Source organism: Myotis brandtii, unplaced genomic scaffold, assembly GCF_000412655.1.
Source record: "Myotis brandtii unplaced genomic scaffold, ASM41265v1 scaffold160, whole genome shotgun sequence".
Lineage (NCBI taxonomy): Eukaryota > Metazoa > Chordata > Mammalia > Chiroptera > Vespertilionidae > Myotis > Myotis brandtii.
Genome location: NW_005355833.1, coordinates 627153 through 651581, shown reverse-complemented (window position 1 = coordinate 651581; position 24429 = coordinate 627153). Strand labels below are relative to the sequence as shown.

Below are 24429 nucleotides of genomic sequence, written 5' to 3'. Positions count from 1 at the left end.
CAAGGTCAGTGGGGGTGGGGAAGGACTGGAGTAGGGTGGGAACTGGGTGGAGGGGAGCTATGGGGGGAAAAAGGAGGAACATCAGTAATAATCTGAATAAAGGTTTTTTAAAAAAGAAAAGAAAAAACGAAGGGTGGCGAGAAGAAGGGCTGCTCCACCATCAACAAGGTGGTGACCAGGGGCACACCATCAACATCCACAAGCGCATCCTCGGCATGGGTTTCAACAAGCTTGCCCCTCGGGCACTCAAGGAGACCCGGAAATTTGCCATGAAGAGATGGGGATTCCCGACATGCGCATTGACACTGGGCTGAACAAAGCTGTCTGGGCCAAAGGAACAAGGAATGTCCCATATCGTATCCAGGTATGTTTGTCCAGAAAATGTAATGAGGATGAAGATTCACCAAACAAGCTCTATACATTAGTCATCTATGTGCCTGTCACTACTTTTAAAAATCTACAGACAGTTAATGTGGACGAGAACTAACCGCCGATTGTCCAATAGTTATAAAACTGCCAAAAAAAAATAAAGTATTGTAACTAGGGTCTGTTAGGGGAGAATAATCTGCATTCTGACCCAATCTTCCTGTAAGTAAATTACCCTATCATAAATCCTGTTACATTCTATGGAGTTGCCTGCTTGTTTTGTCAGTCTTAAGATACCTTCTCATTACAGTGTTCATTACACTTTTGTCCCACTATGGGACACCACCCACTTGGTTTTAAAAAAAAAAAAGGTGGTGGGGGGGAGAATGCTGACTGTTCATTTTCCCAATTCTCTGTAGAAATAAGTAATTCCCCCACCTTCAGGAAAAGAAAACTAAATCTGGGCATTGTGCCACCTTCCTCCCTCTTCTACCTCCTATGCTGTACTGTCTAACCACCTAACCTTCCAACAAGGAACTGACTCCTTTGTGCTTTCAGAAGGTGAAGCACGGGAGAGACACGCAAAGACTGTATTGTAAACCGTGGTGACAAGACCCTCCTAATGACCAGGGGTGGGATAGTGCTGCCAGATAAACAAGTCATTAGTAATCTGGGATCCTGGATCCTTATCCCACAGGTGGTCATCAACTGGCTGGGTGCACAAGTCATTTAACCTTGTCGCATCTCCATTTTCTCTTCTGCAAAAGAGAGTAACAACTCTATGCTTACATCAGCAGCAGAGGATCAAAATAGAAAACTAATGGGAAGAAACACTGGAGTTTTGACACATTTCTACACCACTGTTAGGACAGGTGGGGGTAGGTTGGAGGATAAGGAGCAGGAACCAAGGCAGCAATAGCAGGATCCAGAAATACTGCCTTTCCTTTAATAATTCTTAAAATCCTCTAAAAGTCTTTAAAAACTGTTTCATAGAGTGAAAGACAAGATTTTTTCTGAAGACGAAAAGAAAATTCTGAAATCAAAATGGCTTTCAGTACTTATTATAAAGAAATCACTCAATAATTTAACAGTATTCAGTATTGCTTCCTCTGGCACAGGGAGTTGATGATGTTCAACACGGCTTATTTCTACCGTTCCAAGGTGAAATGTTTCAAGCAAAGGAAACAGAAAGAGAGGGGCCCCTCACCCCTCAACTACACCACAAATCTCCAAAACGCAGAGGGCAAGAACCTGCCTCCTTCATAATTTTTGGGTTTATGTGAAAAACAGCAAACAGAACTAGGGATTGAGAAAGGACACTGGAGCCCAGCACAATAAATCTCTGACACACACACATACAGCCCTTTCCAGGGACCAGCTGTGATGAGCTCTGGTCCCATCAAGTTCACCACAGCAGAGAGAAAACCACACACTGTAACATGAATTCTGCACCATGGCTGTCTTACACAAGTTCATCGAGATACAAGGAGATTATAGGTTTGAAATGGGAACACAGAATAAAAGAAGGAACATGAAAAAAAACAAGGGTTGTCATTTGTGTTCTAAAAACACCAGGGAAGCACAAGGAAGTGGGTGGGGAGAAGAAAATCCTATGGGCTAGAGTATCTCCTCCCCTCTCATCTTGCCCATCTGCTAAGCCTAATTACTCTACCACAACTGGAATCCTTTATTTGTGGCTCAGTAGTTTAAATCAAAAAGCAGTAGCATCGGCAGGGACCTTAAAGACAACATGGCCCTGACATGGCCCCAACATAGAGCGCTGGCCTGCGGACTCAAAGGTCCCAGGTTCGATTCCAGGCAAGGGCATGTACCTTGGTTGCGGGCACGTCCCCAGCTGTGCAGGAGGCAGCTGATCGATGTTTCTCTCTCATCGATGTTTCTAACTCTCTATCCCTCTCCCTTCCTCTCTGTGAAAAATCAATAAAATATATTTAAAAAAAAAAAAAGACAACATGATTCAACACATTTTACAGGAAAGAAAACAGGTCCAGAGAGGACAAGGTCATACAGCTTAATGGTGATAGATCTTCCAACTGCCAGAACAGACTCCTTTCAAGGCCCCACACTGCCACCTCCAACCCTGACAGTCACTGAAATGGAAAGCTGAACTAAAGAAATGACTGAAGGGGGAGGGTGGTGGTGTCAGACAAAGGAATGGGGTCCTCAAACAGCCAAACTCTAAACAGGAATGGGCCATAATTGCATGCCAAACACAAGCCAGCTGTCACCAACCTGAGCCTTGCTCTAGCCTGGCAAGCACTGTCTCTGCCAGGAGAGAGCATAGAGGGAAGACCAGAAGATGACAACCAATCACTGTGCTGGAAGGAAAGAAAGGGTCCCAGTGCAGGTGGTTATCCTCACCAGAGAGCTCAGGGAGTTGTAAAGTTCTCTCTCCCCTGGGGCATTTGACAAGTAGGAATGCTCTTGGGGCAGAAAGAGGAAAGTAAAGGCAGAAAGACCCAAGCTAAGAGGTAACAGCACCCAAGACTAAGGCTGCAACCCCTTGATCCACATCTTATACCACTCCCCATTTGTGAGATCTTGGGCAAGTTACCTCCCTTTCTGGTCCTATTTCCACACCCATTAAAAATGTACTTGGGGGCCCTAGTTGGATTGACTCAATGGATAGAGTGTCGGCCTGTGGACTGAAGGGTCCCGGATTCTATTCCAGTCAAGGGCTCGATCCCCAGTAGGGGGTGTGCAGGAGGCAGCCAATCAATAATTCTCTCTCATCATTGATGTTTCTATCTCTTTCTCCCTCTCCCATCCTCTCTGAAATCAATAAAAATATTTTTTTTAAATGCACATGGGAAAGAGGAGAAGTAGTGAGGGAAATGATGTGATGATCAATAAAAAGTGAACATAGAGACTGGGGGTATAATGTAAAAAAAAAGAATCATTTAAAGTGCTAAACGAATATTTAATAGTTATTCTACTGTCAGCTAATTATTAGTTAAGAATAACATTTGACAGTTAAATCAAATGTTAATAAAATACCTGCTCTGTGCCAGGTATTCTGTTAAATGAGGATGAGCTCCTTTAATCTCTTAAAACCACAACCCAGACATGTGCCCTGACCAGGAGCCCCAATTTACTGATGAAATTCCTACAATTTCATTTTCATGCAATAAAGAAGTATTTGAAAAAATGTACAATTTTATTAAATACTACTTTTATTGCCTTTAATTGGTTTCACCACCGCCCCCCAAAAGACTATGGGACAAAGATTGTCCCAGAGGTCCACTAATTCTCACAAAGTGCCTAGGAGACAGATGGCTCTGTAATTCAGGATATGCTAGAGTAATCAGAGTAAGTTTTATAGGGAAATTAAACCTGAATTGGTGTAGAACAATACATAAACTTTAGATAGATGTTGAATTATAATCTTGTACAACTGAAAATTATATGTTATTAACCAGTTACCCCAGTAAGTTTAATTTAAAATTTAAAAATTTTTCAAAAGGAAAAAGGTCATTCTAATAAGGTCCACTCTGTAGACAATGGTATACAACTAGAATTAAGAATATTATAAGCAAAGAGTAAGTGTTGGAGAAATAAAACAAAAGTAAAGGAAAAAATGAGAATTTAAGACAGATGGTAATCTTTAATTTCACTTTAGATCCAATGGCTTCCAAACAATAAACAAATTAAAAGTCAAGAAAACCAGTTTAATTAAAAAGAGACAAATAAGAATAAAAATAGCCTTAAAAATAAAAATCAACTTACCCCTTGGAATCAAACAGCCTTCTGAAATCAAATAAATTACCTTCCACAGAATGTTTCCGCAGACAGACTCACTGAAAAACACACCCATACACACACACATACACACACACAAAGGAACCTCTGGAGTGATAGGACTACCCACTCACATAGACTCCTCTTAAATATTAAACAACAACCTGAGTCAGAGAGGGGGTGTCATATTGTTACTTGAAAGAACCAACATCCTACGGTTCCTTTTGCCCCAGTGGTCATAATTTGTTTCACATTAGCCACCTATGAATTAATTCCTAAAGGATCAGTCTTCCTAGAAATACAAAAATTGGAAAAGTAATAGAGTTTGAAGGGAGAGGGGGAAAAAAATCAGAAGATAGAGGACAAAATGGAATGTCACATTTACTTGATAGGGGCTATTATGGTCACTGGAGGAACACATGAGGCCAAAAGGGGTAAAGAATTATGAATTTATTAAGTCATCTGGAAAACCAGATAGGGTGAGCCCCAAAATGACACTAGCACCCAGGGACCTTGCTGAAGAGTTCATGTTCTTCAAACAAATCCCGGACCAGCTCATCCCTAAAACCAGGTATTTACACATTAGTGACTTATGTCTTTGAGGTAAAGGATTGTGTTCTACTAAAAGGTCAAAGTTCCTGTAAGGATAGCAAATTAAATCTACTCAAAGAAGAACTCCCTTCAGAGGAACATCCAAGGCTGACATATTTTGATTAGGGTAGAAAGGGAAGAGACAGGACACTGCCCAGGTAAAAGCACTTGTAAAAGCAATAAAAATTCTGGTGGCCATAAAAAAACAGGGCACTACTGAGGGAGAGAAGGATAGAAAGGAAGGGCAGGGAGTGTTGAAAGGAAGAAAGCACCAAGGAAAACCTAGATAGAAAATACAATAAATATGTGGTCACCATCAGAAAAACAAAGGGAGCCTTGGGTCTGGTGGTGGCCACAGAATGAGCACGGCTGGCTACTCCTGAAAGAACACGCTGGTTGACTATGGCCTTAGGAATATGCTGTACTTGACCCCACCCATTCCCTGTTCTTGAGAACCCGACCTTTTAGAAATACCTTATGTAATTATGGCCCATACTGCTCTGTGAATCAAAGATGCAGATGGAAGAGGTAGAGGACGCAATGTGACCATAATCTTAGACCTCATAATCCAAAACTATGAGAAAAATCAAGTCCCTAGGACAAAAAGATCAATACCCAGTAAGTGCCCAGAAGCACAGCTAAGGGCAGGAAGATAGAGTCAGAGATTCACAGCACTCAAAACCTATCCAATTCTAGTCCGTATTGAGGCATCTTAATTCCCCAGGACTGTTTCCTCCCTTAAATACAAAAACAACACGTTTGGCCCTTCCCCTTGCCCAAAGTACACGGGTGAACAAACCTCATCTCTAGGGAAAATCCCACTCCCTAGATCACTCTCTAGCAATGGGCGGGGAGTCCTGATCTCAGGATCAAGGCTAGAAATCCATACAAGTGCTCACCTAGGCAATTCACCTCCTTACTCCAGTGGGTGGAAAACTGCTAGTCGGGCCCTCAAATTAATAGCAGTTGGCTTGGTAGGGTCAAAACCTACCTAACAGAAGTAGTATCATGAACCAGAGAAAACAAAATTTAATTAAAACCAAAACTGATAGTGCTTGCTTCTGTCTTCTGAAAGAAGGTGCAGGGTAGAGAATGTTTGTGCTAACCAACCACCTCATAGCAGAGGCTACCAAAGGACCAGAAAGCTTGTCCATAGTTAAGAAGGGCTTGCCCCTGAGTCTTGGCATAAGCAGAAGCAGGCCTGAGCAGCAGCACGTAGAGTTAGAGCTGGAGAGCTAAATTATGCTGCAGAATAAAATGGGAGGAGCTTGTTTTAGAAGTGGCTATGAGGTAGCAAGAGAGGAAGAAAGGATGCAGCATGGCAGAATGGCATAGGTCATTTAAGACCGAAAATATCTAATACTAGATTTTAAGTTGTCTTTATTGCTATAATAATTCTCCCCACCCCAGACTTCAAATCCAATCTGCCACGCACACAAATAGCTTTGTGTATATTTTGTTCTTACTGTTGTTTGGTGGAAACCAGGGAAAGGGGGCCAAACTCCAAGCTGGTTCAAAACAGAGCAAAAAAGAAGAGAAAAACCCCAGAAAGGGAAACGTGAGTCCCCAGAAGCAGAAGTAACCATGAGAATGTAAACCTCCAAAACTGCTCCCGATCAGAAGAGGACAAGAGATAGGGAACTTGAGCAGACATCTGGCTTACACCCATTTATGCCGACAGCTGTGGAAATGCAATGCAGATTTATTATGGAGCATCCACTGTGCGAGAGGCACTATCTATGCTAGAGGCTAGGAAGGTGTAGATGAGAAAGATGCGGTCCCTGCCCTCACCAGGCAATCTCAGTTTATGTGTGTAAAATAGACAGGGAGACAGAGATGAAAAAGAGAAAAACAGGGAAGGATACTATCAAGTACAGCAACAACTGCAGAGTAAGGTAGATCATAATGCTGAGAGGTTGGCACAGTGAGCTATGGGAACAGAAAAAAAGACTCCAGTTCCATCTAAGATGAGGAAGGGAAAGTAAAAGTCAGAATATGTAATGCCCAAGTTTAGACCTGAAGGATATCAGTTTTTGCAGCAGAGAAAAAGGCACCCCGGCTTGGGCCTCAGCATGAACAAAAAGGTACTGAAAGTTACAAGCTGTTCCAAGTGGCCAAAGAGTAGACGCATCCAGAAGAGAGCCCATTTGAGGCTGGCAGGTAAGCCGGGGTACACTATAAAGGGCACAGTACACCATGCCAAGAAATTAGGTTTTGATGAGATGTTGATCAAAAGGTACAAACTTGCAGTTAGGATATTGATAGGCTCTGGAGATCTAATGCACAGCATAGCGATTATAGTCAACAATACTGAATTATATACTTCAAAGTGCTAAGAGACTGAGCCTTAAATGTTCTCACCACGAAAGAAAAATGATAATTATGCAACATGATAGAGGCATTAGTTAATGCTATGGCGGTAATCCTACTACAGTACATAAATGTGTCAAATCAGCCCTGGCCACTGTGCTCAGTGGTCAGAGCATTAGTGGGCACACTGAAGGGTCAAGGATTCGATTCCCAGTCAAGGGCATGTACCTGGATTTTGGGTTTGCTCCCTGCCCCCATGTCAGGGTGCATACGGGAGGCAACCAGTTGATGTGCCTCTCTCACATTGATGTTTCTCTTTCTCTCCTCTCTCTCCTTCCCTCCTTTCCACTCTCTCTGAAAAGCAATGGAAAAAAATATCCTCATGTGAGGATTAACAGAAAAAAGTGTCAAATCAACACATTGTACACCTTGAATTCACACAGTGTTATATGTCAATTATATCTTAATAAAAAATAAATTAAAATCTTAAGTAAAACAAATAAACAAACAAACAAAAGATGGCCATAGCACACCAGCCTAGAATGCCTCAGGAGGGTTAAGGCTCAGCAAAGAGCAACCTGACATCTTAGCTTCTAAAAAATGCCATAAAAATACTTGTTTTAATACATGGGTGGGCAAAAGTAGGTTTACAATTGTTCATATGGAAAACAATACAATAATAATTAATAATACAAGAATAAACTCCATGTTTCACATACTCACAACAACAAAGCTACTTTTTCCCCACCCCTATATTTAAACATCTAAAATACATGCAAGATATCACAATTTGACTGGGATGCAATTTAAGCATGCAGTTTTGGGGTCAAATCACCTAAAATGTGCTTATGCGATGCAGACATTTGATAAGTGAACAAATTCCAATTTGGAACCTCCATAGGGATGGAGTCAAGAGGTGTACAACTCAGGAATTACTGCCTTTTTTGAGACAAAGAGTATATAGAAATCTGAAGTGCAAAAACTGCTGAGCTCAGCTTTCCAGATCCTTGGAAGCCCAGGTATCTTTTAGATAATTAACCTATCATTACCTGGTCAAAGAAATAACCCTGAACCTGAAGTCAGGAGTTCTGCTGATAACTGATCGTCTTACCTTGAACATCCCTCATCTGCATTAAATGGAAGTGCACTTCTTCCCAAATTGTCATTTTTATATTCATTATGTTCCTGTTAATTTTTTAAAATGATATTAATTTTTCATATTATGCTATTTTACTAATGGATTTTTGTAAATATATGATAGTTTATGTATTTAAAAAAACAATGGAGTTGAGGTCTGTTACAGTCATTAAGTCTCCCATGTTATACACCTATTAAGCCTATATCCTATCTGCAAAAATATACCTAGGGCCACTTGCACATAATTGACACCATACCTAATGATAACCTCACAAACAATTTTTCCCACCATTAAAGCCCATGTTTAACTTTGAAAGGCATTGCCAGAAGAATGCCTCTAAAAAAATCCCACTGCGGATGAAGTCTCATCAATTGCTTTTTTTCTACTGTGTACTTCATGAATTACCTCATCATGATTAACTCCAACCACTGGAATTAATTACTCCAGATGATGTAGAAATTGGTCTTCTCGATTCTTCTGAAATTTGTTGAGATCGTCCCACAAAAGCAGGGGAAGAGTATAAATAAAGCAAAAACTGTCTTTGAAATACTGGGAAAATAAATAAATAAATAGAAGTAGACTCTTGTCCTGTATCACAAAGGACTGTTATGAACACCTGGTCAGAGAATGGGTGAGAATACGTTCTGAAACAGGAAAGCAGGTACACACACTGAAGAGACACTTTTCGAAAAAAAAAAAAAAGCATTTCTTTTAACTTATTCTTGGTTATAAAAGAGTGTGATTGTGGATGACACCTCACATTAACTGTGAGTCCTCAAAGAGCATTAAAGAATATACTAATGATCAAGATTACAACAAAATCTACCAAAACAATATTCCACTGCACATTAAATGTGTTTATTATACTTGAGCTGTAGAGAAAAAACAAGAAAACTTGCAAAACCAGCATTATTAAGCATCCATTGGACCTTGGTCACTTTGGGTCAAAATTCTACATGCTCTGCCTGGCATTCAAAAGGGATGCGTGTTCTTACAGCAGCAGATAAAAAGATCTGTCCACCAAGCTCTTCCTCTTCACTTCTCCCCACCCACTTCCTCTTCTTCCAAAGGAGAAAGGCTCTCATTTTCGCACTGGTTTGCCACATCCTGCCACGGAAGCTATTTCCTAGGAGCTGCTTGGGCTATTCTGAGAGAAGCTTTAACACCTTCATGCCCCTAGACCAGCGATTTTCAACTGGTGGGTTGCAAGAATTTTTAAAACATGCAATATCTGACTACTTAGGGCCACTAACCTCTTTTCCCTTAGATTGTCAAAAAACAAACAAACAAACAAAAAACACAGCCAACACAATAGCCATCTGGTGTGAATGCCCTGTTGTGAACCATAAATATATAGGTCATATTTTTAGAGTTGTATCTTATTGATTATGTTGCATAATAAGGTTGCATCTGATTGGTTAATTCTTGGTACCAAAAATCCTTATATACAAGTATAGGCACTGGGTTTTCTTGTTTTGTTTTGTTAATCCTCACCTAAGGATATTTTTTCCACTGATTTTTAGAGAGAGTGGAAGGGAGGGAGGGGGGGAAAAAAGAGAGAAAGAGAAACATCAAAGTGAAAGAGACACATCGATTGGTTGCCTCGCGCACAAGCCCCAACTGGGCCTAGGGATAACTCAGGTACATGCCTTTGACTGGGAATCAAACCTGTGACTCTTTGATTTGCAGGCCAACACTCTAACCACTGAGCCCATGCCAGGCAGGGCAGCACCTGTTTTCTTAAAAAGTCACTTTGGCGAGAGAGACCAAGATGGCGGCATAGGTAAACACCGGAGACTGCTGCCGCAAACAACCACTTCAAAAATACAACTAAAAGAGTTGCGGGCACATCCCCAGTAGGGTGTGTGCAGGAGGCAGCTGATCGATGTTTCTAACTCCCTAGCCCTCTCCCTTCCTCTCTGTAAAAAATCAATAAAATATATATTTTTTAAAAATTTAAAAAAATAAAAAGTCACTTTGGAGCATACCCCTTTTTTTGTGTGTGTCGAATCAGCAAAAAATATATATTTTGGCGTGCCACAGAATTTTAGTAATTCGTTTATGTGTGCCATGAGATTTTTTTTTAAAAAGTTGAAAATCGCTACCCTGGACCACTAGTATATTTATGACATCCCTAACCACCATACTTATACAGTCTAGTAACTAGACTCTCTCTACTTGACCAAATAATACTCCCAACTCCTTCATGCCAGGCACTGAATTAAGAATTTACCTACAACAGAGTCAGGTAGAAGCCACACCTCTTAGTCCCATCTGGGCTCCCACGAGCCCAGCTTTTGCTTAATCAGGCAAAAAAAAAAAAATTAAGAACTACACACCCAAACAGTGGCAACAAACTTGAAGGAGAAACCCCAAATGAAACATAAATAATTTTACTGAATGCTTACCGGGGTGCCATGAATGATCTCTGGCTCTCTTCTGTTGGGGGTGGGTGCATTCTTTGTTCAGGTGGGAACTTTTGGGAACTTGTGTGAGTGATTTAGGTGTATTGAAAGACCTTTAATTCTCAAAACAACCCTACAAGTTAGGTATTATTAACCTCTACTTTACTAATGAGGAAGTTACGTGTGAAAGAAGTTAAATAACCAGCCCTATTGACACAACTTGCTTAGGGGTGAAGCCAGGACTCCAACCTCAGCTGTCTGCCTCCGCAGATCATTCCTATAACACTAAGATCCAGAACAGAGTTTATATCTGTGGGGGAATTGGTCATGGTACTAGAAGAGGAGCAGGGCATAATTAGCTCCTTTTCCCCCATAATTAAAGAGACTTGAAATCTTTGTAGTCAAGAAAGAAAAGGAGTATTTTTTAAAATCAAGAAGTCAGTAAACACTGACCACCTATTATCTGTGAGATCCTGTGCAAAGAATTGTTATCATCTGCTGTGTTACAACTGGACTTGTTGTTACAGATATCACCCTAGTGCAGGTTAATCATGCCCCTTCTGGCTGGCCAGGCATGTGTGTCCCTCCCAAACGTTCGCACCGGAACGAAGAGTACGCCCATGCCCAACAGGAGAGAGCCAGAGACCATTCATGGCACCCCAGTTGCTTAGCTCCCAAGCCTCCCCAAGCCCATTAGCTAGAGAACATAGGACACTGAAGCTCAAAGACAAAAGAGAAGTATTATTTTTTCAAGCTTCAAACTTGGACCTATTGTTACATTTTAATAATCTATAGCAGTCTGGACACCTGCCTTATTTGAAACATCAAAATCTGATGATTTTTATATCCAAAGGTACACTGTTAAGAAAAAAAATTAACAATACTTGTTCTCTTCCTCTACATATACTTATTATACTTCCATTTCTTTTTTACCTAGAAGTTAAATCTTATCAGTCAAATTCACACAGGGTTACCCCTAGGCTGCAGCTGACTGTATAGAAACATGTCAAGACTTTAATGGCCCTTATTAAAGACTAGAGGCCCGATGCACGAAATTCGTGCAAGGGCCTGACCCTGGCCCCTGCCCACCGCAGCTGTGGTCGGGGGCCTCTGCCGCCTCTGCCTGCTGTGGCTTTGTCCGGAAGGAAGGAAGGAGGTCCGGAAGGACAGCCAGTCTAATTAGCATATTATGCTTTTATTATTATAGATATGTCAAAGAGAGGCTGTAAGGGTTAACAGAAAAGCTGCTGGTGGCCTTTAACAATGAACAACTGAATAAAACAAACAGACAAACAAAGAACTGGTCACCTTTATTCATTTTAAACTGCACACATTAAATTCTACCTTTTTGGTAAGACAGATAAAAAAGCAGGCAGTAGGGCAGGGCAGAAAATAGGAGCCTAGCTAGAAAGTCAGGGCCCTGGACCTCAATCCAGGCCTTCAGCAGCATTTACTGAGTAAAATGCCTAGCCTCTCTGGGTCTTAATCTCTTCATACTTCCAGCAGGTTGAACTATCAAGATCTATCCCTAGCATTTAAGGACAAGCAGGCAGTTATACACAGGGCAGAAAGAATGAAAGGTGTTGGTGGTGAAAATGATGATTAACATATTGTAATGCTATCCTGGGTCCAGAAATAGCCTGGCTTAGTGCTACATTCACCTTATCAGCCTAGATTTATTGGGAAGAGGGAGGGTTATAGGAGGACTGGTGGGTGGGAATCACAGCCACCTACAGTGAAATTAAACTGTTCCCAAATGAGTTCTGCTGAAGTGTGATTTATCCAGAGTGTTAAACAACTACCAGCAGTATGAAACCGTGGTACTGAAATTGTGTTAACTGCACAAACTTAACTTTTCCCCAAATGTGATTTGCAGAGAGGATGCAGAGCTGAGAATCCTATGTCTCTGGCCATCTGTCCTATCGAGTCCCTAGAGAGGCGTGGGGGGAAGTGTGAAAAGCCACAGGTGCCATGTATATTCAGCCATGATGTCACATATCTATCAAGGAGCCCGGCATTTGTTGAGGATAAGTATTCAGCTCAGCATGCAAAAAGGGCTTGTCAATCCTTCCGGCCCCAAACATTCCCTGAGCCTTCTTCTGTGCCAGGCACGGGGCAGAGGGAATACCACAGAATGCCACTGCCAGCCTCTCTTCTGCACTAGCAGGAGCTCTTGGCAGAAAGGGCAGTATAGAGGCAGTATACAGGCATTCTTAGCTGTCTGTATGACTTGCACAAGGCCCTTAACCAGAATCAGTTTCCTACCTACAGAGTAGAGATAACACATATCCCGCATGCCTCATGTTGTTGAATTAGGAAGTAAATGGATGTAAAAACAATGAACAGTATACAGAGCCTTGCAAAACAAATACTATGATTACCACCAACACTGTGACCCTCTTGTGCCAAGATACTATAAACTGAAAATAATCAACCATCAATAAAGTCAAAGCCTTCACAGGGATTAGCAAAGCCTTGATTTTGGGAGCAGAGTATTTTCTGCCCTCTGCCTTTACTGCCATCTCAAGGCTTGGTTAGTCATTCAACAAAATTTTACCAAACTAGATGCCAAGGAACATGCTATGCACTGGAAATAATGATGAATAAGACCCAGCCCCAGACTTCCCCAAGTCCAGCCCAACTAGACAGAGTCACACAAACAATTTAAGTGGGATATGTACAGAGAGCTCTTAAAGGCAGAGCAGATGACCACTGCCTGGAATGGGGTGGAGAGGTCTGTGATGATTTACAGAATTGGTGACTTACAAGTTAAGCTCTGACATAAGATTAGGATTTCAACATGCACTGAGAATGGAGGAGGGAATCCCAGGAGAAAATGCAGTCTGAGCAGAGGCCAGAGCCCACTGGGAAAGAGGGGTGGATGAACCATGGAGAAGTTGAATCCAAAATCTACCTAGACCTGACTCCCAACATCTGGCTAGAGTCACAGGAAGAGTGTGTTACCTTCCCTTTATGTCAGTGACCACCCCTCCCTATTCCTTCCTACACACACACACACACACACACACACACACACACACACACCACCCAGGAAACCCTCTTTAAACTCGGAGGAAGCTGAATTTGCAGCCTCCTATTCACTGAAAATAATTCTTTTGCTTCCTGCACATCCCCCAAAATTGCAAGTATGGCCGGCATTGTCTCCATTCTAAGTCTGTGTAGATAAAGAACAGGCAAAAAAACCCCATCATTAGAAGTTCTTTGGGAAGTGAGAATTTTCTCTCCTTCTTACCGATAGAGAATAAGGCACTCTACGTTGGGAATCTGGTATTGGCCCTTACTATTAGTTCTGTTAATCATAAAAAGTTTACAGTGTCTATGTATCCTAGAAAGTGGTGTCTATGAATCCTGGGCGGGTGTTATTATGCCCATTTTACAAATGTGGAAATAAACCCAAGGATCTGAAAGAATTTGCATAAGATAACTCAGATTGTGAGAGAAAGGGTCGAAAAACAAACCCAAGTCTGCTGACTCCAAAGCTTTTCCGCTATGCCACACTGTCTCAGGCTATGTTTTCTCAAAAGTCACACTCACGATTCAAAATAGAGCCTGCTGTGTAATGAGGCCAACTTCCCCTAACCCTTCTTTGTAGCCCTGGGTTCTTTTCTCTGCCAAAAGATAGGATAGCAACAAAGATCTCCAGGATCCCTTTCAACAATAAAATTTAATCTACTTAATATCTTGGAGCTTGAATGTGTGCCCAGTGGTGAACCATATGATCATGTGAAGTTCACTGCATAAACCTCGAATGGCAGCAAGGCACTGCCATTACCACCACTTGGCAGAGAAGCAGCAGGCACAGAGTGGCCATGTGGTGAGTGAACAGTTGCACCAGGGAAGCAGCTCAGATCACACACTTTTCCTCTACACAAGGCACTGTTATTCAAAAGCACTGCAGCTTGAACATTCTGAAGCCTGCAGACTCTCAGATCCCTGTGGAAGAGAGGAGAGTCTCTGGATTCAAATGAAACACTTGGAGAGGCAGAAACATTCATTCAAAATCTGATCAGGAAGCTGGGCTCTTTTCACTGCACTGTTAACACCCAAAACAAGTACCACTCTGAGACGTGAACAGTATGTCCTCCGGTAATCCTGCATTTGGCCTGTCCACTCCAAAACTCTCGTAGCCTATATCCAACTTCCTAGAAATTAGACCCCACTCTACAAAACAACACATGGATTCATCTGGGTGCTCGGCCCCACCCCACCACTACAGAATCTGTTAGAAAGACCAGATAGAGGTCAGAGCTCCTTCAGATCCCTTCCAGCTGTCTCCACCATCTTTGAAGTCCTCTCTACCCCTGCCTTTGTGCTCGAAGGGAACACAGGCACTTTCCTGGACACCCTGCCATCATTCTAATTTCTCTGTTTTTAATCTCTCTGAGCATATTCATGCATGTGACTTTAACATTTCTTTAGGAAAAAACCCAAAACTTTAATTACTCAGTTTCTGAAAGACAACTTTCTAAACCATGAGTCTATTATAATGAAATCAAACATCACATTTAGTCTTCCTAAAAATATTACCCCAGCACAATGTCTTTTTGTTCCCACATGCCCATCACCCAAATGCACACACATATACTTTAGACTGTCATTTAGACACTGGAGTGTATAATTTAAATGTCTTTAATAGCATCTACTCAAAGGACATTTGCACATGATTCTTCACTTTACTTCAAAGCTATGATGAAAACTGCAGCTTTTACTAAATAGAAAAATATGTGGATGGCAAATGCTGACAAAATTCTGACAAGATTTTAAAATGCATTCAATTCACCCATTAACAATGGCATCTTTTTCAATTTTCAGCAAAAGTCCTTTATACCCATCTCTCAGCCCAGTGCCTGGTATATATAAAGTATATACTAAATATCAGTTAAATCAATGTTAATACATCTTTATCCTCTTAACACACAAGTCAGACATCTATTGTAATTTTAGTCATAATCTAAATCTATCTGACCTCAACACAAATGCCATTCGAGTCAACAGCAAATAACAAGCAGCTGCTTGCATTCAAAGTATACATACCTCTGTCATTTGACCTGTTTTGAAGTTGTCTTCTTGTTTGGAAGACAAATGGTTAGCAGCTGCAAGTTCAATTTCAAAGTGCTTGGTAGGAAGGCAGAGAAAGAACCGGAGGAATCAATGTGTTGTTTCACATATTAAGCGTGGAATTTCTTTCCAACAAACATCTTTCATTTCCCCAAGGAAACCCAATCTAAGCATGCCCTTTGAACTTAGAAAAACACAGGGCTGTACTTTAGGAAGAACCTAGTTTGAAGGCCAGGCAAAGCTGTGAGAGCAGGGAGTCACTCCTTTTGCATTATCTCCATTTTGTTAATTTTTCTTTAAGGGAGAGTGTGGAGCAATGGAAAAGCCACCAGTCCAAAGGCCCGGATTAATTAGATATATGACAATGAGCAAGTTACTTCCTGCCTTTGTCCATCATTTTCTCCTTCACAAAATAAACAAAAATCAAATAAATTAATAAAAGGGTACTAGGCACTAACAGAATTTTCTGCAATGATGGAAATGTTCTAATCTGTGCTCTCCGATACAGTAGCTACTAGCCACATGGGGCCACCTAGTGCAACTTAGAAACTGATTTTTAAACTTTAATTTTAATTAATTTAAACTTAAATAGCTACATATGGCTAGCTACAGTTTTGGAGAGTGAAGCTCTAAAAAGACCTCTAACATTTTATGCAATCTTTGGAGGGTGGTGGGAAAAGCCTGGGTGTTAAGAGTAGGACAGACCCGGGTTCTAAACTTAGTTCCACCACTTACTACTTGTATAACCTTGCACAAATACTTAACTTCATTTTCCTTCTTTGTATAATAGAATTGTATGACCTTTCTTGCAGAATTTTAGAGCGAATCCAAGATAATGATATAAATGGACCAGATAAACCCTACATAAACAGTAGTTATTTTTCCAGTTATTATGTCCTTCAGGGATAAAAGTTTCATGTCTTCTGACTTCATCCTACTGTTCCTTCCTGAGCTAGGACCCATACTTAATTATTACCCTACATATTTTATTGATTTTGGAGAGGGAGGGAGAAGGAGAGAGGGATGAAAACATCAATGATGAGAATCATCGATTGGCTGCCCCTGCACGCCCCCCCCCCTCGCCCCCCAATTGGGGATCGAGCCAGCAACCCAGGGAATTGAACCGTGACTTCTGGTTCATGGGTCAATGCTCAACCACTGAGCCACACTAGCCAGGCTTACCCTACAGATGTAGCCCTTGTCTTTCAAGAATGCAATTTGCTCAGGAATTATTCCAGGTCCTCAGCTATGGGCGAGCCCTCTGTAACTCAAATCCTCTGTGCCTCCGGAACTGCTGATTTCCGCTTATCCTGTGTCCCCTCCAGCTCACACCAGCATTCAGGAATTCACAAAACTCCTCCCTGTGATTGCATATCAAGCTGAAACTTTGTTCAATGTAACTAAAGCACCTGTCGCTGGTTTCCGGTACTTTCCTCACCAACTCTCCCCTTGACTTCCCCTAATAAATATTTTATGGCCTTTTTAAAATTTAGAAAAGCTTACGACTATCTTTTTTTTTTTTTTTTGCAATTGTTCAGTATACTCAGAAATAGAAATGCTGCAAACTACATTTATGTCTAATCCAGCATTAGTCTAGTTACCAAAATAAAACAAGGTACAGGAGACTGTTTTAGAAAGAGTGTTCCACTAAAATAGTAAAAGTGTTGTAAATCTCTTATCTAAATTAATATGTGTTAAGGGCTTGTTCCAAATATCCCACTGGTCCATCCTTTGGTAAATGGAACCTTTACATGGTTTAAATGACCAAGTTTACACAAATGACCAAGGTAAGCAGGATAAATTATCTGCCCAGCCGGGTGTGGCTCAGCAGTTGAGCATCGACCCAGGAACCAAGAGGTCACCGGTTCGATTCCCAGTAAGGGCATATACCCGGGATGCCGGCTCGATCCCCAGTGTGGGGTGTGCAGGAGGCAGCCAATCAATGATTCTCTCTCATCATTGATGTTTCTATCTCTCTCTCCCTCTCCCTTCCTCTCTGAAATCAATAAAAATATATATTAAAAAAATTATCTATTATTAATAACTGTTAGAATGTTAAGCTGCTCTCTTATTCCCTTCCCCTCCCCCCATTCCGCCCACCCTCATTCCTCAGACTGGAGGAGAGGGGATGGAGAAGAGGGGCTAGGGGAGAGGTACACTGAAATACAGGCTGGCATTTTAGTTGGATTTCAATCTGGATTTGAGTAAGCCATTAGACAAAGGTTTACAGTCAGCTTGGATTCATGCTAACTTCTAAGGCCTCCCCCAATAAAGACATTCTTGAAGGATCAGTTACTGAAGGATGGTATGAAATCAAATAAGACAAATAATTTTGACTCTGGACTCTCAAATATAATGAAGGTCTCGTTTAATTATTTAAAACTAACCTGTATATAACTCAATAATGAAGGAAACATAACCTGGATCCAGACAAACGTGTGAATACAGCAATATGATTGGCTAGTCATGCCTTCTTACATCATCCAAATTTTCAAGACTTAACCTGAATCTAGAACCCAAGTGGCTCATTCACTCAATTGTTCCACTTTGTCTAAAAGTTAATGCACTTAAGAGCATTCAAAAGATTCTGAACTTTTCCTGGTAACAGTTAAACTCAAAATAGGTCAATTCCAGAAAGGCATTCATTTTAAGGGATTTTTGTCTGCGGTTATTTTGAAAACCACTGCTTTTAAAACTGACATTATGAAGCTTAAAAATAGGCCTCTTACTAAGGATCTTGGGCTAAAATACCCTTTTCTTCCCCCATTTCCTTATTTCCCCTTTCCCTCAAACACCTAGGAGAGTGGTACTATAGAGAGGTATCTTCTCCAGAGCTTCAGATTATTATGTGAAAAGGAGTTTTTAAAAAAAATTTTAGGATATTGGACAAAGTTACCAAAATTCAGTGTTGAGTAAAAACTTGAAAATTTTTCAAACCAAATGACAACATGTAATATATACACCATAAGAAAATGAGTGGGAATGAAAACTCAGCCACCTCTTTCCACTCCAGCTGTGTGAACTGCCTGGAAGTTCCTTCCCTTCCGTGAGAAGGGTTTCCCTAGTCTCATAAACGAAGGCACTGGGCTAGAGAATCTGTAAGGTCCCATCCAGCCCTAACAGGCTCTACTTCTCTAAAGCTGGGCCACTGCTTCCTATTTTCATGGCTCCTTGGAAAGAGTAGAAAAGTCCCTGGGCCAGAAGGTTCTTGGGAAGCTTCATCATACTTACTAGTGTTCCCTTGGGACACAAGAACTGCTAATGAGAGCAATGAAAGATGAGATGGCTATAAAATATAAAAGGTGTTGAGAGGGAAAATTCATGTTTTGCAGATGACACTAGTAGATCTAGAAATGCACATATATCCAAATCAAAATATTACTAGATATAATAAGTATATTTAACAAAGCCGCAAAACAACTCATACAAATCAAACCATAGTTAAGCTGGAAATACAAATTTTAAAAGGTTCAATCACAACAGCATCAAAAATGTTAAGTATCTGAAATATATTAACTCAGGACACAAGAGAATTATTCAGAAGAAACTATAACACCATCACAGGAAACATTAATAAATGAAAAGTATACCATGAAAACTTAAAGTTTTCTTTAACCTTACCAAATTAAAAAAGTACCAAAACTATAAGAGTGAGTTAAAAGGAAATTTTATAAATAGAACAAATTACCACAAAGACCAAATAAAGGTAAACTGAAAATATAACAGATGGATAATTAAATCATATTTAATTAACTCCAGTAAGATACCAGAACTCATTGTGGAGAAAAATTAACTTAGACCCCATACCTCAAGTCAAATACATTAATTCATTAATTCCACATGGGACAAAAAGTTAACCATATAAGGGAGAGAAAAAGCTGGAAGAAAATGAAGCCACATACTCCTGCTAGTTATGAAGAGATAACAGATGCCTAAATAAAGAAAAGGAAGCTATACCATAAAAAAGGAATGCTTCTGAAGAGAAAAATAAATAATTTTTTTCTGAAGCAATACAACATAAAGGAAAACATCACAACAGGGTAATGTAGTAACCACATCATTTATAAAACTTTAAAATACAAAGCACACTAACCTATTGCTTCAAAGTCAGAAGACAAGCAATTGTGTATGGGTTAATAAAAGACATGAACTAAGAAAAAATAAAATACAAAGCAAATAAAAACTATTCAGACATATTTTAAAAAACAGAGGGGAAGAAAAGTTTGCCCATGACTTTTCAAAATGTCCAGCTAGCACCAAAAATCCGTCCCACCTACCTCTCCAGCTTCATCTCCTGTGACCTGCACTGATGCACCGGTCACACTAAACTACTTGCCGGCTCCTCCACCCATCCCAAGCGTTCCCACTTGTGTGAAGTGGCTCATCCTTCTCTCTCTTCATGCTTCCCCCACCCCCATTCCCATGGAAATCCTAGCCATCCTTCAAGACCCAGCTCAAATGTCCTCTCCTCCAAGAAGGCTCTCCTAATCTCCTCCACTGGACGTGAGTCTTCCTCTTCTCAATGAGCTCCTACAGTATGTTCTTTGTGCCTCTTCTCTTAGGGCACCTTTCTTACTCTGCGGCCATTTGTTTCCTTCTTGTGCCCCTGGCAACCTCTTCCTCCTAGGTGAGATTTTAACATCTTTGGAGGCAAAGACAGCCTTACTCACCTACCTACAGTTTCTAGCATAGTGAATTACATTCAGTAAACAGTCAAAACATATGAAACTGAATTGATGAAATAAAGAAAAATAATCCCATTTCAAAAATACAGTCTGGCTAACTATTAACATAAAGCAGACTGACCTTTAAAGGAGCCCTTGTACTGCCTACTAAACTATCAAAAACCACTAAACTTAAAAAAAAACACACACACACACAAAACACTTCCTGAATCTTGAGGAAACAGTTGAAATTAATTGTAAATTTCAGTTCTATCTTTTTTGGGGACATATTCTATTAATGTGTAACAACAGCGGTAACATGGTTCATTGCCTCTGATTCTGTGTATGAAGTAAACTAAAGCAGAACAACATAAACTGGTTCAGAACATTTAGAAGAATATCAATAAACAATATTGATATTGATAAAATCTGAAAGCCACCTAAATAATTAACAAAGTGTCATTTGTGAAGCCAGACCCTATCAAATACTACTCTTCAGCCAAAAATAAACAAGTATGAGGATTATGTCCCTGTGTAAAAATGGAGTGGCGGGGGGACTCATCAACTGATCATAACTATCTAAATATGTATATAATGGAAAAACCAAATTAAACTGGAAAACTTAATGTCTGTAGGTTCTTTCTTTAAAAGGTATTTATATATTCAAGTTTTTTGAAAGTTGTGCTTAAGCAGGTTCAAAGAAGGAGTGAGGGAAAAAGAGGTCACTCTATCCTTGTGCACTTTTTGTTCAACTCCCATGTAACCTCTTCTTAAACTGACGCCCTTGCTGACATCAAAGCACGATGCCCCTGGGATCTACACCAAAGAAATTGGAGGCAGGATCAGCATTTTTAGCAGTCGGCCTTGCACCAGGATTCAGAGAACACCTGTTACTTTAAAACAAAACGCCATTCATTGTGGGAGGTGTTAACTTTGCAAACAGGTTTGTGAGCCTCCAAACAGTCTCCTGGGCTTTCAGGCAACAGAACCAGGACACAGGACATAAAGTAAAACCACAATCAAGTGTCAGTAAGAATCAAGGATGATTTTTCAAAACTGGCAACTTCTGCAAGGAAACAACAGAAACAAAACCCTAAGTTTTCTTCTGAGGCTCAACCTCCTCTTCCCAGCCTGTGGGTTCTCTGGATTTGTTTTCTCAACATGTCAGAAAGATTCACTATTGCTTGACCTGTGCTTCCTGTGGATATGCTGGAAATAACTATCAATTCATATAGACTAAAGCTAGAAAGAAGTTTTGTGTTTGTTTGCTTAAACATTATTTTGGCTTTGTCCACTCAACTAAAATTTTAATTGGTATCAACAGTGTTATAAGATTCAGGGGTCCAAAATGGTATGGTCCCTAATAATCAAGAAAGTGTTATGATTAAAAATGATATTGCATTTAATGTGATGTTACACAAATAGTTCAAAAGGAGAGAAATGCAAGTTAACATTAAAAAGGGCATAAGTGGTTGAACATCAACCTATGGACTGGGAGATTGCGGTGCGAACAGGGCAAATGCCCAAATTGTGGGCATGATCACCAGAAGCGGGCATTCTCTCTCATCATTGATGTTTCTATCTCTCCCTCTCCTTTCTTCTCTGAAATCAATTTTTAAAAAAAATTTTTTGTTAATAAAAATACAAAGAGCATAAAACTTAGGATGAATTTTGTTCTTTGGGTACTTTAAAAAAATGTATTATGAATTTTTCCAAACATACAGAAAAATGGAAAGACAAAAACAGCGAAACCCATAAATTAACTAAATAATTGTGAACATTTGCCCCATTTGCTTTTTCCACCATGTGTCTATGTGTATTTTTTGCTGAAACCATTTCAAAATAAGTTTCATGCATCATCTATTAGTCACAACACTCTCCTACATAATCATACTACTATGTCTAAAAAAAAATAACTCTCTATTCAAATTTCCCCAATTGACCCAAGAATGCATTTTATAGCTGTTTCATTTTTTTAAAAATATATTTTATTGATTTTTTACAGAGAGGAAGGGAGAGAGATAGAGAGTCAGAAACACCGATGAGAGAGAAACATCGATCAGCTGCCTCCTGCACATCTCCTACTGGGGATGTGCCCACAACCCAGGTACATGCCCTTGACCGGAATCGAACCTGGTACCTTTCAGTCCACAGACCGACGCTCTATCCACTGAGCCAAACCGGTTTCGGCGCTGTTTCATTTTTTGACTCAGTACCCAATTGAGATTCATGCATTCCATTTAGTCTCTATTCCAGAACAGCACCACTACCCATCCCCCAACCACCCCTTTTTTCCTATGACATTGACTTTTTAAATAGACTGGATCAGTTGTCCTGGAGAATGTTCCGCATCCTGGATTTGTCTGATTGTTTCCTCTTGGTGTCATTTAACTTGTTCCTCTGTCCCTGTGTTTGCTGTAAATAGGAAGTCAGGTCTCAAGGCTTGTTTAGATGCAGGACTGGGTTAGGTTTTAAAGGATGGACAGCATGTTTAATGTCAAAATCTGTATGATTTATCAACATTTGCAATTTAGTATTAAGAATAAAGGGTGCCTTGGCTAGAGTGGCTCAGTTGGTTGAGTATCATCCTGTGCATGAAAAGGTTGCTGAATCGATTCCCAGGCAGGGCATATAGCTGGGTTGCAGGTTCAATTCCCGGTAGGGGAACATACGGAAGGCAACCAATCAATGTTTCTTACATCGATGTTTCTCTCTCTCTTCCTCTAAGCATGTTCTCAGGAGAGGATTAAAAATAAAATAAAGAGAACCAAGATGGCAGCATAGGTAAACACCTGTCCTTGCTGCCTCCCACAACCATATCAAAATTACAACTACAATACAGAACTATCATCCAGAACCGCGGGAAAGTTGGCTGAGAGGAAGTACTACAACTAGAGAGGTAAAGAAGAAAGCACATTGAGACTGGTAAGAGGTGCGGAGGCGCGGAACAGGCTGGCACCCGGTGTGCCGCTTTTTTAATCGGGAGGGAGATACAAGCTCCCGCTTGCTCTGAGCTCCAGTGCTGGGAGAGACTCTGGGGAACCCAGACACATATGGGGATAAACTGGACTGTCTGGCATCGGGCAGGAACATGGAGCAGCTTTCTTCCAGACAGAGGTGCTCACAATGATCATTGTTCCTGTGCTGGGACCTCCCTGGTGCAGGGCTGACTGGTAGCCACTACTGTTTGCTCCACCCTAGAGATTCCCTGAGACCCCGACCAACCCAATTTACAACCCCACCCAAGCTATGCCCAGCAGCTTTTGCATATGAATGGCCTGTCCTTTCTCAGCCTAAAACCTGTCAAATAAATTGCAGCTGGGTCAGGGAGCCCCAAAGCTAGCAAAAGAAGGCCCAAGGCCACACCAGCAACAGCCTGTCTTGCTTCACAGCTGGGCTTCATCTGGGCACTTCCAAACCCCATACAAAGAGGAGGAATATGCAGATCTCTCTGTAGCTCCTGCTAGGTGGCCCCAAGCAGTGGCTGACTTTGCACCTCCTTGGAGATCCAAGAGCCAGTGTACCCAGTGGTCAGTGTGAGACCATACCAGATTACAACTCTTCACATCCATAAGAGACACACTCAAGGGGCAGACTCAGTGAGCACCAAAGCCCCACTGAAGCAAGTCCTGCCCCATAAGGGTGTCTCCTGCACAGCAGCTCTTCCACTGTAGACACAGCTGGTCCTCCCAGCCAATTGGCTTGGAGGTCAATTCCTCCGAGTGATACCAACAGCAATCAAGGCTCAACTACAACAAGACTGTGCACAAAGCCCACAAAGGGGTGCACCAAGAGCATCCACCTCAGGTGATTGGGGAGGCTGAGCCACTGGGTCCTATAGGACACCTACTACACAAGGCCACTCTATCAACTCAAGGAGACTTAGCAGCTACCCAATACATAGAAACAAACACAGGGAAGCAGCCAAAACGTGGAGACAAAGAAACGTGTCACAAATGACAGAAATGGAAGAAAGCAAAATACTGGATATAGAGTTCAAAACCACAGTTATAAGGTTACTCAAGAATCTTCTAGAAACTTCCGAGGAACTTAGTGAGACCTTCAAGGATCTTAGTGAGAATGCCAAAAAAATGGAAAAGGACCAGTCAGAAATTAA

At 40.9% G+C, this 24429-nt stretch overlaps 1 protein-coding gene across 3 annotated transcripts in view; it reads right to left on the bottom strand.

Moving 5' to 3' along the window:
• The window catches only part of MAP2K1 (mitogen-activated protein kinase kinase 1), a 60840-nt gene extending 40856 nt beyond the window's left edge, over window positions 1-19984 (bottom strand). Inside the window, exon 1 of one of the 3 annotated variants that reach the window (XM_014536290.1) lies at window positions 19926-19984. In XM_014536290.1, the coding sequence (XP_014391776.1) occupies window positions 19926-19939 (14 nt within the window). In that variant the 5' untranslated portion in view covers window positions 19940-19984. Of the gene's footprint in view, window positions 1-8569; window positions 8607-10572; window positions 10612-19925 lie in introns of those variants that run through there. The other 2 variants (XM_014536291.1, XM_014536292.1) reach the window with 2 other exon arrangements.
• Between the last annotated feature and the right edge of the window lie 4445 nt (window positions 19985-24429).